Source organism: Penicillium macrosclerotiorum (genome assembly GCF_028827735.1).
Source record: "Penicillium macrosclerotiorum strain IBT 26536 chromosome Unknown utg000002l_segment0_segment0, whole genome shotgun sequence".
Taxonomy (NCBI): domain Eukaryota; kingdom Fungi; phylum Ascomycota; class Eurotiomycetes; order Eurotiales; family Aspergillaceae; genus Penicillium; species Penicillium macrosclerotiorum.
The window spans coordinates 4613035-4627235 of NW_026643082.1; the positions used below are offsets into that span (position 1 = coordinate 4613035).

Here is a 14201-nt window from a genome sequence, read left to right on the forward strand (position 1 = left end):
AGGGAAGGGAAAGACCAACGGTCAATTGTTGAACATCAAACAGGAGGGCGAAAGACAGCAAGACAGCAGGCCAGGAGGATAGGAGAAGTAGGAGGGACGACGGCCGAGGCCAAAGAAACATCCGACTAGGGCGGAGTCGGTTGACAGAAGCGAGCCTAAAATCAGAAAGGGTTTCTTACGGGGGGCAAATAATTCGGCTCGGGATTATTTTCATTATCGTTTATTGTCATTTATGGTAATTTGGGCGGAGAGGGGATTGTTATGGAGCATTATCATTAGCTGGGAAGCGACCCGACAATCCGGCTCACGATACGTCACTGCATAGTCTGTCATCCAGGAGTAATCTGATCTGGTAATTCAGAGGACGGAGGGAAGCACAGAACAGATTGGTCCAGTGGAAGCCAGGGCAAAAGAAACGTTGTCAAAAAAGAAAAGAGCGGACCGGACCGTCGGGACAACAGAATTCTATGGATGCTATCTCGCCAGACCCGGGGCTGTGGTTGGGAAAAGAAAAGAGAAAATACTGTAACAGACAGGGAACTACCCACGGACCACGAACACGCAAATCAAACAGCGCATATGAAAAGAGAAGGGGAAAAAAGATATTCTAATTTGATTTTTGAAAAGGAAAATAAAATAAAATCAAATCAAGTAAGACGAGCTGACGGGCTAGGGACAAATGACCCAGAGCTGCTGGCTGGTGGGGAATCCCAAGCGGCGGGGACGTTACTGAACTCTGGGAAATTGAGAAAGGAATCCCTAAGCCATTCGCCCAGTTCGGGCGTGGTGGGCCCCATTTCGTGCCCGAAGGTTTGTTAAGAGGGGGGGAAGGGGGTGGGGAGACACCCCCATCACCCGAGCCAAGAGCCTAACGGACTAGCTGCCTGCCGAAGAGTCCAGAACCCCCCAACTCTACAGCCCAAGAAGTTAAAAATGATTTGCACCAGGAAAGCAAAATCGAAGAGAGCGAGAAAGAATCACACCCTTTTTTTTTCTTTTTTTTTTTTTTTTTTTTTTTTTTTTTTCCCTCACTTTCTTTTTTTTTTGGGTAAAAAAAAATCGAAAAGAGGAAGGAGTGTACATGGACACCCATGCCCGGGCAGGCCGGGTCAGCGGGGAAGGGGGAAGAGGGCCAGTCCGACAGCTGAGGTGGGGCCGCGGAGGGTCTGATCGGGGGGTGGAAACACTTGGGTTTGGAGCTTATGCGCGCGGACGACCCGGTCTCGAGGGACGATCGGGGCCTGGGACCCATGTTGCCGGGATGCTTGAATAACTCACCATGGGCTTGACTCATGCAAGTCCGAGAGTCGGAGTTAACATACTCCTTCTCTGTATATCTGTACCCATAAGTGCCTACCACCCACCCCACACACACACACACACACACACACACACACACACACACACACACACACACACACACACCTGTAGAATGTATCGACTAGTCCAATGTATCCGCGGCCAGTCATGGCGGTTAGGGGACTACGAGGGTTGACACAGGTACGTTCATTCCGGATCAAAGGTCGGACGATGCGAGGGATGCGTCAAGCGACCGAGCGGCAGGATTTGGTATCGTAACGAGGATCCTTGTAGGAAAGTGCAGGTGTCACGGGCCAAGGCCGATACTACAGTCACGTGTGCCATGAGACCTTGGCATGTTGACATAGCGAATGTTGAAAAATCTCTCTTCAAACATTTTGTATTTGTGGCCTTCTTAAATTGGATTGAAGTCTTGCTTCAGTCCTTCGCAGCAGTGCTTATCCATGCGGACATGTTATAGTCAGCGCTCTGGAGGAGTAAGCGGGCCCTTCGGAAGTATACCGGCGAGGTTGCCTTCCACGCGGCCTGATGAGTTGTGAGTTGTTGCTCTAAGCTAATTTAGATCCCCCTCCGGTCCGTGGCCTGATCTGAGACTGACACTAATCACTATATCTCATTATTTTGTTTGTTTTCTGGATGGAATATCTGCTGGGCTCGGGGAATCTCGCCAACTGCCAAGCACCGAGCGTGTGTAATTTGTGTCTCTCTGGTCGATCGCCCTAGATATGCAACATACATGGCTCCATTTTGGGTACATACAGGTACCTCTTGCTAAGTACATAGGTGCCCAAGCTTGATTTCCCTCACTTCACCATACTATGGAGTCTTCAACCTTTCTGGCTGAAGAGCCCTGACAAGCCCAAGTTCAACTTCGAAGCATGTAAAGATGATTTTCCTGAGGGGCTTGGCTGTTTCACTCGCCGCCTTGATAGCGGCGTAGCTAAATTTGCTAAGCGACCTTGTTTCAAATTTGGCAGAATTTTCATTATTGCCTTGTCATATATTACATTAATGAAGGTCAATCAATATTCACGAAGAAAGTCTCTGTGAGGTGAAAAGGTTCAACTGTAAGCTCCCACAAATCTGCAGTGGACCCGACACAATGCCCGGCCCCTTGCCATCGCTGATTAACGTGATCCTGAACTTGGGGACTTTAGTTTGAGATGGTCACAAATTATAAGATTCTCGAGGAAATTGACATTCCACGTATCTCGCCAAGTTGAAGAGTGCCTCCAAATTGATCTTTATTACGCTCTGTTGTCACCGAATCTATTGAATGCTTAGACTAACTACGCTTAATGAATATAGTAGAACAGCTTTATTAGCACCTATTATAACTTATCCGTAGTTTTTCGCTTGCCGGCGTGAATTAAAGAACCTTTTCACAATCCGTACACAATGGTGAAAGTCTGCATCATGCTGCCGAAGTGTTGATTTACTGCCAACCCTCCCAAAACAAATCGTACATATATAATATCTTTGGACTGCGTATAAGTTGGGTGGTATAGAGGAGGTGTGACCTCTATAGGCATTAGTTTGACAGAGAGCATCGCGCTAATATAAAGGCTCATCAAAACAGTAAAGGACCTGGAGCTTTGAGAGATGCATCTATTAAGATCTCTAAATCTATCTCTAGACTAGATGAGCAAGTTTAACCAATCTGAGAAGCTCGAGCAGTACTTTCCGAATAAACTTTGTATACCTCTCGAGGGTCGGAAAATGCTCAATCACACATTCAGGTAATAGTTCCTTGGAATGTAACAGTAGAGGAATTTGGTCCCAGTAAATATCTTCGAGAATACTCATAAAATGCAAATCGTTTCGATCATGGCTCAGGTTCGCCAGAAGCTTTTTCTGAGACAGTACCTTCGAACGATCGGTCAGATACTTGTCCACAACAAAAAAGAAAAAAACTCGTATTTCAGTCTACTTATATGTCTATGCTGATGTCAACGATGCCCAAGAAAGTTTTCTTTACCTGAGTTACTTTAAGAATAGCTGCTGTCAAGTAATAATCAAGCTATGGGGAGAAAGCATAAGTAACGTATCGCCCAATGTGAATAGTACATTGAACGAAAATTCTGAGCCGAAAGTATTCATCAGTCTCTCTGTCACTCTAGCTGAAAGGGCTTTGTGGTCCTAGCTAGCGGTAGAAAGAGACATCCGAAATCAATACAAACTTAGGTCCATCACTCGACTTCGCCGAACTTTCTCTCCATCCTCCCCTAAGTAGCGACCTGTTCTGAAACTAATGTAGTATTTTGAGTGCTGAGATCATGATCAATACTTAATCCAGCATGCTTACCTCCAATGGAGGCTTCCAAGAGCCATCTTGAGGCGCATATCGGCGTATTTCAGTACCTCTCGATCAACAGCTTCCCCCAGACTGGTAAATCAGCCGGCACATTATACCACCGTTTGTAACGACCAATCAGGATTTCCCCGATTCTATCCATAGCTTGTTGTGTAGAAAGCCCCTGGCCTTTTAGCAATGGTATCAAGCCATTATTCTCATCCCGTATCTGGTCAAAATATTGGTGCGAATTGGCAGTCGCTAAATCTTCACTCACTAGCTCCTTGTTAAAGGACATAATGTCATTCACAATAAATGATTGTAAGGAAACTTTGTCTTCTTATCACTGCCAAAACAGATTGCTTACAGCACCACAATATCTGCGCAGATGGCGTTTAGCTCTGCAAGCAGTGAATGGTTGACGATATGAAGGGAAATATTGATATTTCCACAATTCTATATGCAAATCAAAACCATTACCAATCCATAATTAAGAGATCAAGATAGTCTCGAAATACTTACTCGCCAAAGATAAGCGATGGGTATATGCCGATTGTCTCCCTCCGCATTTCAATAAATTCTGCTGTATCTCGCGTGAACACACGCTGATCATGTGCGTCCTGGGTCTGTTTAAGAACTCCCTGGAAGTAGCCATAGTGTGCATCTCTCAACCGCTTTTGTGTGTCTAACAGAAACCGAAATACACGATTAAACACGGGTTCGAAATTCTAACGCTTCGTTGTGAGCTTACTATGAGACGACCGCTGATAAAAGATTGTCAGCCAATACATACGGTAACTTTTCGCATTCAAACTATGTAATTTTTGACCCGATCCCATATATCTCCAAGCATAAACCCACTCCGGTCGTCTTGGGCGGAAGGTGGGGGTCGTGTGCCATCCAGGATAGCAAGCTTAGATATTCTACATCTGCTTGCTATAAGTCGCGTAGTTAACGACTATAAGCTTACTAACACGTCGCAAACAACCCTATACTTGTATATATAAACCGTATCACTGCTCCTTCCCCTTATTATAAGGCTCGCTAGCTTCTATGCTAGCGCTGCAGAGCGAACGTCTTCGTTGGATAGCTATGAATATATAAGCACTCTTTCCTGATAGGAATTCGAGGCCACAAAGTTTCTTAACGCCTCCGAAACCTATAATCTATTAAAGCATTTTGTTATAATACCTTCCATCAATTCTTCACCCTCGGACGTAGGAAAGCACGATAATTTACCTCTTGCTACCGCTAGTAGCCTTGAAGGGTTTATTAAATATTTAGGTAGCCTCAAGCCCTGAATTAGAGCTTGTATCTGCTATTCTTAGCGAGATCTCCTAAAAACGTTAGGAGATTTACTCTCAAGATAAAGAGTTAAAGAAACTCTAGTAGGAGATATCGCATATAAAGAGGACAAAAGAAACTACTATCGACGATATATTTGCTGCCAACGAGAAAGAAAGAGTAAGGCTTAAAGCCTCTACTACTTAGATTGAAAAACTTCGTACTACTATCCTCGAGAGGGAAATCAAAATCGCCGAATTATCTAGGAATATAGAGTCTCTATTCAAGGAAATCGAAAAATTAAAATCAACCTACTCACAGGAGGTCGCGAAGCTCTCACAATCTTCTAAAGATATTACTACACTTCAAAACAATTCAAAAGAGAAAGATAAAATAATAGATCAAATAAAGACAGCGGGGTCGAAATTGAAATCTGTGCTATTATCGGAACAGAAAAAGAACGGAGAGATAGGAGCAACTAATACCTCAATAAGCGCAGAGCTATAGGTAGTCAGGGCCCGTATCTAAAGAATAGATAGTTTAATAGTCCAATCCTCGGAAATTAATAATAATTTTATATAAGTTGAGTTTAAGAGTTTCAAGTACTTGTGGCCTAACTTTTCCTGTCCCTTACTTTGACAACCAAGTTCACAAGCCTTAGATAAAGACAGCAGCCTTACCCTTGGAAACATCGTGCACTACCTCATTAATCTCCTTCTGAAGTGGAATTAGCAATTATCACCTTGGAGGAGCTAAAAAAGAACCCCCTATATCACTCACTTCATAGTTCTTCAAAACCCCAATGAGCTTTGGTAAGACTTGCTGCACCTCGGTCCGCGAGCGCGATGGTACGCCCAGGCTAAAAGGTAGGATCTTCTGTCTACTGTCTGTAGACCAGGTAGCCATCTACTCTTCAGTGGTGAATTTCTTCCTTCCTGCGAGAAATTCTTCGAGTGTAGCCGCTTGAATGTGGGCCGGCGAAGGCATGCCTGACTCTTTTTTTTTCTTTTCACCTGATTCTTGTTCCTTCGCCGATGGGACACTATGCCAAAGACGGAACTATTCGTATCCAGTATTTAAAATAAATCAGGAGTATGCCAGAAGAATGCCGAGGTGGACCTTCGACTTCCCATTTGGGCTTCTTAAACAATTCCTTCTTCCAGTACGACTTTTAGCTGCGGAAGATTGTGCATTGAAATGACGCTAGCTCTGGATGCTAGTTCAACCCATACACTTCGACCGGTGCACTTCGGGGTTCGGTACAATGCGAATATCAAATTAGATTACGCCATCATGCCCTTGAAAATGTTGGCTGGCCGTATTATGTGGTCCAATCTCTTATACGCGTTTGTGTGAGTAAATCTTGGACTTATCTTTGCCCAGAGGGATTGTTTGCTTTGATGTCAACGGGCTAACTTGTGATTACGTTCTGCAGTGCCAACCTAGCAAACTTTCAGATACTGTTTTATCTCCCCATCTATTTCCAGGCCGTTCATGGCATGTCAGCCATCAAGAGTGGCGTCTACTGCCTTCCCTTCATGGCTTTCTATACCTGCGGGGCTGTAGTCAGCGGTATGCTTGTTGGGAAGACCCGTTTCCTGCAGCCGATCGAGCTTGGTAGTGCACTCATAGCTGTTCTTGGAGGCGCCCTAATCTACGGCATCGACGTTGATACCTCTAAGGCGTGGTATATCGGCGCTCAGATTCCTTTCGGGCTTGGAATCGGTCTTGGAAATCAAGTTCCGGTGACGGCGTTACAGGGCTTCGCGACGCCGGAAACTGTGGCAGCGACGATGGGAGTAGCTTTCAGTAAGTATTAACAAATCCCATTAGCATAAATGATCTCCGCTAATACTCTCTCCCAGCGGCCCAATCTATCAGCGGGGCCTATTTTGTTACTTCCGCCAACTCTATCTTCGACAACTACCTACTACAGACTTTGGCGCGAACTGCTCCTCAAATCGATTCGGCGGATATCCCGTTCATTGGAGTGTCGGAACTTGCAAATTTTTACGAAGGGGAGCAGTTGGCTGTGATTCGAGACGCATATATGGTTGGGATCAAGGATGTCTTTGCCTTCGCCCTGGCCGGTACTGCGCTCACTGTAGTCCTCGCCCTTTTGATTCCCTTCACGAGACTTCCTTCTCACGAGGCCAAGAAGGCTGAGGATAAGGAGGCAGCGGCTAAGGCCTCTTGAATTATCATCCAGGACACTTGAACCACGAACATATCAAGCAAGAAAACAACCGCAGATCAACTCACCGAATGGGGTCCAACTAGCGTGGAAGAGGGGTTTTAGATACACAGATAAATAATTAATCTACCTAGAGAATCAATGCTGGATACCTAGTGTGTCAGCAATTTATCTACTTTTTATGTGCCTGAATATACTATATCTACTAGTAGACCAGGAAGTACCAGTGACCCTTGAAATTCCCCGAATCCCGATCCTCTATGTAGTGGGCCGCTGGACGCCAGAAACGTATAATTAGCCCCTATTTCCCTTCAAACATGGAGGTCCCGGCTTCTTGTATGCCGTCAAGCAAGATACTCAACCGTGGATACAAGGCCCTGTCAATGATCCCAATCCATGGGCAATCGAGCTGTTATTTCACCTATAGTCAAGTACGTGACACTGAAAAACCTACGCCCTAGCATCTACGATATTGCCGAGTTCTACTTAGATGAGATACGAGAAACGAGCGAGACTTTCGTCGAGGGACCGTCTTTTTTGGTGTGATATAAGTATATTATTAAGCAGCTTGTTCTATCCTGCCTTTCGACTATTCTATTTTTTCATCTTAATGAATAATAGCCTTATGCGACCAAACTTTTACCACAAGTGGCCTCCAGGAACCGCTGGGATACAGATAGGCATGGTGGGTGCGTGAATGTCGGGGTGGTGCTGAATAGCATCGCATTTCATTATTCTGTAATGGAGCCTCAATTAACAGTCAGCAGCTGCTCAGTAAATCCACCAAACCCCCGGGCAGTATCCCGCAGATGAATCTCCAGAATCCAATGTCTCTTAAACCCATCCTTGCCTGTCTGGTTCATCGACTCAGTATTCCCCTTTGTGATGTATAGAGTAGTCCGATCTTTCGGAATGCGCTCGTGGGGGAACGACCCAACCAAATGGCCTGCAATATCTGCCCCAAAATCAAAGCCATTCTTTTGAGCCTCTCCGCAAGCAATATCATATAGTTCCTCGCCCGACATGTTGGGGTTTGCATCAAACTGGGCCTTCACAATATCCCAGATGGGCTGCAGCGCATCTCGAAGACGTTTCTTGTGCGGGTCACCGCCCAGTACATATGTACGGCCGAAATCTGCCTCCCATGCTTCGAAAACGGGACCCAAGTCGACTACAAGAATGTCGTCCTCCTGGATAATGCGGTCCGGGGGTTATCCGAGAACGGACTCAATGTGTTGGGCCCACTACGGATTACCCGTTTATGCCAATGCGTTTTGATGCCATAACGATCGAACCCTAAATGATAAATCTCGCTGTTCAAAGTTTTTTCGCTGATGCCAGGTCGGACAAGGTCACGCTCAATTTCGATGAAGAGCTGTGCAGCTTTCTCCTCGGCATCTCTGAGGTAGGCGGCACGCTCGCTCTCGGTAGTTGCGGTGCTGTTACCCATTATTGTGGTAGTTATGAGGAAAAAGAGGCAGTGAATCTATGAAATGGAGATCGTCCCGAATGATTAGAAATTCTCAATTATGCCGTGAGTCATCGGCGTTCTTATGCTTGATGGGGTAAGTGCGGGAGGGTGGGACTCGGACTTGCAACCCCGAGGAGAACTTGGTTTAGTAAAGCGCGGGTTCCGACTCGGACTTCGTAGCGGGTCTCGCTAGCCACAACGAACCCGAAGGGCGCACCACACGCGCGTCACCGATTGCACGGCCTCTTGTCAATTCGGCGACATTTTGGTTTCTATTATTTCAATCTATTATTTTGAGCAATGTCTTTCAAGCAATCATACTAAAATTCAAGCATTCGGGAGAGACCCCTGGCAGAAATATGAGGGGAATGCATAGCCTCTTGTTTCCGAGACCTAAGTAATGTATTAATATTTTGAATACGCAGTATTTCATCTGCGCCGTGTTCGATACACAATGCTCCCAGAATATAATGAGAACCATTGGGCAGCACTTGAGCAGCCCTACAGCACGTAAACCAGAATGTAGCTAGTGATTTCTAGCCAATGAGAGTCGCTCTGGCACCACCACGTCCGAGGTCGCGCTTTTCTTTGTTATCTTCAGATCACCTGATCTCAATCTATATCGGGGGCCAGCACGCATCCTCCCGCTTTTCCTATTTACACCTCTTTCGGCGCTTTGGCCAGAGTCTTACTCCTTCGTTAGTTGAACCAGAAAAGCTTTGATTGTTAGATGAAGCAGGCTTGATCCAAGGGCTTCCGAGACAACACGAGGCTTGGCGGTAGAATCTGATTTCCATACCCAGTCAATTGTAACAGACCAACCACTTGATAGCTCTCCTCGACCGTGATCGACTGGCTCGTGGATGCGAAATGGCAGGCCAACCATCAGCCTCTCTCGATATTTTAACTCATGCGAATTCAAGGGCAAGTGTCCTTGGGCGAATCTCGTAAGTTTCAGTAATCGGGAAGTAGCAATCTCATACTCATGAGCACGTAGGTGCGAAAGATGTCGAAGACGAAAGGTCGATATATTGTTTCCTTTTTTCTCTTCTCTTATCACAAATTATTTCTATTGCTGACTACTTCAGCACTATAGGTCAGATGTGACCGTGCGCGCCCATGCACGCAATGCATATCAGCAAACGTAGAATGTACAAATACTGACTCGATAAAAAAGAGGTTGGTATTCTTGAACTCCATTTAATAAACCACAGGGCTCGTATCCTTACAGTTTCATCCCTAGACCGATATCTCGGTCTTACGCCAATGCGCTTGAAGAGCGAATCGCTTCCTTGGAAGGGTTTATCATGAACCTGGTGAATGCAAGCCATCTGGAGCGCGAGCAGCTTTTGGAAGACTATGAGAAGTCGTCAATGGACCACACGCAGGCTCTGATGAGCGGTCCTCAGTCTTCCAAGTCTCACGCTACGTCAAGAGGTTCTCTGCTGAGAATGAAAGAGGGCATTGCGTCTCAATTCTTCGGCGACACAAGCTTCTACCCCATTGTTCCTTGTATCGACGAGGACTTGGAAGAGGACCTTAAACCCACTCGACCAGAATCCGCAATTGAGGCCCAGAAAGCGGCGAGCACAGGCGCTATTGCGGAATGTGCCAGCGACGTTATCTCCGTGCGCGGGCTCACCCCGCACAGTCCGATTTGCGAGCAAGCCATGTCGGCATTCTTTCAACACGCCTACTACTATCATATGGTGCTCTATCGAGAATATTTCCTCCGCGATTACAAGGCTGGAAAGGGGCTATACTATTCTGAGGCTCTGTTGTACGCTATTGTGTCAATAGGTGCTGTAATTAGTAACAATGATTCATTACGAGACTTGGCAGAGGTCTTCTCCGATCACGCAGAGAGACTTATTTATAGCGGAGCACTCCATTCGCCAAATATTACCACTATTCAAGCGCTTCTATTGATGGGGCAATTTCAGATCGGTCGCAGAAACGAAACAAAGGGGTGGCTATTTACAGGTTTGTCAAATTATACCGTCACTCTATGCCATGACTAAAGTATGGTGTGTTGACAGGAATTGCCTTCAGAATGGCTCATGAGATGGGTCTTCATCTTGACCCCAATCACTGGAAAACCGTGCACGATTCCGAAGTGGAAAGGGAGGTTCTCAGACGAGTATATTGGGCATGTTTTATTGCAGACAAGTATCTCACTCCCGGGACCGCATTGATTAATGATATATCGTACTGAAGATATCAAGGCAGTTAAGTCTCTATTTTGGGCGGCCACCAGTCCTCCATCCAAGCGCAGCTGATGTGCGGGATTCTGTTCGGATAGCATACCCTTTGAATTGGGATATGCTACTAGATGAGTACGTCAAAAAAAACACATCGCGAACCGAATATGAGGATGGGGTAGCATTCAGTAGTTGTTTTGTTCAATTGGCGAATTTATCCAAGATTGTTCATCGCATGGTCACTGAGGTTTTCGAATGTCGAAAGATCGCGGATGCGAGTATTCTGGCTGCGTCAACGAAATCGATACATGTCTCTCTGACCAAGTGGCTTGCTGATCTTCCAGCCAAGTTGCACTGGAATCAATGGCTAAAACACAAGGTACCACCCTATGTACTTCATCTTCAGTAAGTTCTAAATTGTCTTCTTCGACAAATGCAACCTTCATTCATATCTTCAGTATGTACTACTTCGCGGTATTGATTATTCTATACCGACCTCCTCGACAACTTGATTCGAATCGGCTTGGCGCGTTTCGGCCAGGATTTGAGATATGTGAAAATTCGTTGCTTTCAATCCTTCAACTTCTCAAAGTATACTCGAAGGACTACGGCCTCGACCATCTGCCAATGATATTTATACAGACCGCAACAACGGCAGTTAGTATCGTGTTGCTAAAGTTATATGTGAAGGGGTTTTCTAGTGACTTGAATAATACGGAGAAACAGCTTGAACAGATCTCGCAGATTATTGACAATGTTGCCAAAACCTGGACTGCAGTCGTGCCGATTCAGGAGGCGATCAATCAGTCTCGGCAAGTGATTGCACATAGGAAAGCATTACAGGAGCCGGCTTGTTTTGACTGGGAAAACATAATGACTACTGATTGGTATGTGGCCTACTCATATCGCTATGTGCACATGACACATCTTTAATGCCCTCTAAAGGCAGCTAGATTCAAGCCTACAAACAGTCTTAAGTATGCCTCCACCTAGTTCTGAGGTTGGTATTCCTGGAGATCTGGCTACACTTAACGAAGATATACTATCCTCAGAGTATGAACTACCATTTCAAGAAACAATATAATGTTATAAATGTCTGTTGTCGAGGCTCAAAAATGCTTGATCTTATATTTTGCCATAAATGGTGCTGTCCTGGGATCACGAGATGTATTTAAAATCTAACCTTCCCCAGCTTTGAGCACAAAGTTCTAGCCAAGTCGTCAGCTCCATGTCATTACACAATTCTTCTGCGACAATCAATGAACCGACTCATTGGATACTTTCAAATGTGACACCCTTCTTGTTGGCTCTCGTCGGTAAGCTAACCGTCTCACAGCCGCGGCGCAGCAACTCCGATACCCCACTCCGAGACTAGAGCACCGTTCTCTGAACACCGCTTTGCTGATTTTAAAAGGAGTCATCATCTCAAAGATATATCTTTGCATCGCCTAATCGACAGTCTTGAATCTACAGCATTTCCGATACCGCAACTCAAGCAAACCAACAATGGCCTCCATCAATCCCGATCACACTATTGCCTACAAGCGGGTGGGATCTCTTGAGATTCCAATGGATATCTATCTACCCAAAGACAAGAAGAATGCGCCGGTCCTGCTATGGTTTCACGGAGGTGGATTGCTGTACGTTCAAAGCATGTCAGTTTCTTTTAGACCTTAACCCCCAGTATTAATGTAAGCCAGACAAGGACGACGCGACCTGCTAGCCCCTCATATGCGGACCGGCGTTCAAACTTACGGCTTCGTGTGTATCTCAGCCGACTATCGCCTGGCACCACAGGTCAACGTCGGCGAAGTCTTCGAAGACGTCAAAGACTGCATCCGATTTATTCGTGAGGAACTCTCCGGCGTCCTTGGAGAGGGTCTCGTGGATGGATCCCGCTTGGCCGTGTCAGGAAGCTCCGCGGGGGGCTTTCTTTCGCTTCTGGCCGGCCTCTACATCGAGCCGAAACCGCAGGTCATCATACCTATCTATCCAATCACCGACCCCCCTCGGGACGTTTTTCACCAACTCCCAGCCTGCACCAAAAGGAAGGTACACGGCATCCAAGGGAGAAATGGCCCCTTATCTCGATACGCAGGCAGCGGTGGTCGCTAGCTCAGGAAAGCTCCCCGACGACCCCCGGTCCAACATATATGTGTATATGCTACGGGCTGCGAACCTGGCTGAACTCTGGGGCATTTCTGGGAATGAAAATGCTGCAGCTCCGTACCGTATATCACGTAGAATTCACGATTACGGTCTGCCTCCAGCGTATATTTTGCACGGAGACGCAGACAGCGCAGTGGGGGTGGAGCAGTCTGATGAAGTCGCTGGTGCAATGATGGGATGTGGACTGACAGTCCAATACGAGCGCCCTCATGGAGAGGACCACTTCCTGGACAATGAAGACGGCTACGAGAACAAGGCTCTTTATGAATTCATGCTGCGGTATCTGTAAAGGCTTCCGAGTTTTAGTTCATCAATTGAAAGTCTGCTGTATCTGGAGACATGCAAATCAATGGAGCAGAAAGAGAAGTAGGAGTGGATGTCATTGTGGCTGTCATCATAGTAAGAGTTGAGGTGCGAGAGGAGACGAGAGGGCCAAAAAGGGCATTGACACGCACACGTATTGCTATTAGAGTGTTTCCTAGCATGTGTCGATGCAGATGAAGTCCAAATAGAATCTCAGGCGTCATCAATGATGAGTATACCAAGGTCGAGAAAGTTCCGCAGAATATTCCCCGTTTGTTGCTTCTACTCCGGCTGGGAAACGTGTTTTCGCTTGACGCTTTATGTCTATCACGGATCGTGATTGGTGTGTTATTTCCCCCATCTCAAGACACAGAATATTTTCAAGCAGGAAAAAGCCAAGCAGCCAGCAGCGTCCTGGCTGGCCCGCCAGAAAGCCGACCTTGGGACGTTATTGGCGAACAACTGGAAACTGATAGCGCTTCACGGAGATTCCGAGGAGTTCGGGTTGCAGGAGCGAGTACTTGCTTTTTGATATTCAAAATGTAAGCGAAGTGCCAATCGTGACTCTAATTATATACGAAGAGCTAGATATTCTTTAGATTGAAAGGATCAGTCTGAAGATGAAGATGAATATCTCAAAAGGGAGTCTAGATACGGAGTAGCCTCCGAATCCCTCTGTATACTTCTTTCCCTCCGAAACACCGAACAACCCATCTAATTCCGGGCGTAACAGGCAAATGGTCCCCGCTCCCCGCTCATGGAATCCGCCTGGCCACCGTGCTGGGGCACTTGTTCAACTCCCTGAACTGGCGGTGTCTACGGGGTCGCCCATCTTGGCCTAGGATCAGGGGGAGTAGAACATATGTTATGGGAGCGAGCTGGGTGTATGTACCTCGACCGGTCAAAGTCCACCGTACCTGTCCTGGCCCCTGCACAGCCCCAAGTACTTCTGTCCGACGCCACCAA

General features: G+C 46.3%; 6 protein-coding genes across 6 annotated transcripts; 4 read left to right on the forward strand and 2 right to left on the reverse strand.

The window, feature by feature from the left end:
- Positions 1–5554: 5554 nt before the first annotated feature.
- Positions 5555–5803, reverse strand: N7462_002806 (uncharacterized protein; the record flags this gene model as incomplete). Its single annotated transcript, XM_057074532.1, has 2 exons — positions 5555–5614; positions 5678–5803. The coding sequence occupies 2 exons, from the start codon at positions 5801–5803 to the stop codon at positions 5555–5557; spliced, it is 186 nt and encodes a 61-aa protein (XP_056938173.1).
- Positions 5804–6190: 387 nt separating this feature from the next.
- N7462_002807 (uncharacterized protein) lies at positions 6191–7094 on the forward strand (the record flags this gene model as incomplete). The annotated part of the gene is made up of 3 exons (XM_057074533.1): positions 6191–6249; positions 6333–6706; positions 6763–7094. 3 exons carry the CDS (start codon positions 6191–6193, stop codon positions 7092–7094), a joined length of 765 nt encoding a protein of 254 aa, XP_056938174.1.
- Positions 7095–7840: 746 nt separating this feature from the next.
- Positions 7841–8541, reverse strand: N7462_002808 (M24 family metallopeptidase; the record flags this gene model as incomplete). The annotated part of the gene is made up of 2 exons (XM_057074534.1): positions 7841–8281; positions 8347–8541. The coding sequence occupies 2 exons, from the start codon at positions 8539–8541 to the stop codon at positions 7841–7843; spliced, it is 636 nt and encodes a 211-aa protein (XP_056938175.1).
- Positions 8542–9869: 1328 nt separating this feature from the next.
- N7462_002809 (fungal specific transcription factor domain-containing protein) lies at positions 9870–10583 on the forward strand (the record flags this gene model as incomplete). Its single annotated transcript, XM_057074535.1, has 1 exon — positions 9870–10583. The coding sequence occupies one exon, from the start codon at positions 9870–9872 to the stop codon at positions 10581–10583; it is 714 nt and encodes a 237-aa protein (XP_056938176.1).
- A 569-nt stretch (positions 10584–11152) lies between these two features.
- N7462_002810 (uncharacterized protein) lies at positions 11153–11847 on the forward strand (the record flags this gene model as incomplete). The annotated part of the gene is made up of 3 exons (XM_057074536.1): positions 11153–11168; positions 11356–11650; positions 11757–11847. 3 exons carry the CDS (start codon positions 11153–11155, stop codon positions 11845–11847), a joined length of 402 nt encoding a protein of 133 aa, XP_056938177.1.
- A 422-nt stretch (positions 11848–12269) lies between these two features.
- Positions 12270–13221, forward strand: N7462_002811 (alpha/beta hydrolase; the record flags this gene model as incomplete). The annotated part of the gene is given in 3 exon segments (XM_057074537.1): positions 12270–12403; positions 12464–12779; positions 12799–13221. 3 exon segments carry the CDS (start codon positions 12270–12272, stop codon positions 13219–13221), a joined length of 873 nt encoding a protein of 290 aa, XP_056938178.1.
- Between the last annotated feature and the right edge of the window lie 980 nt (positions 13222–14201).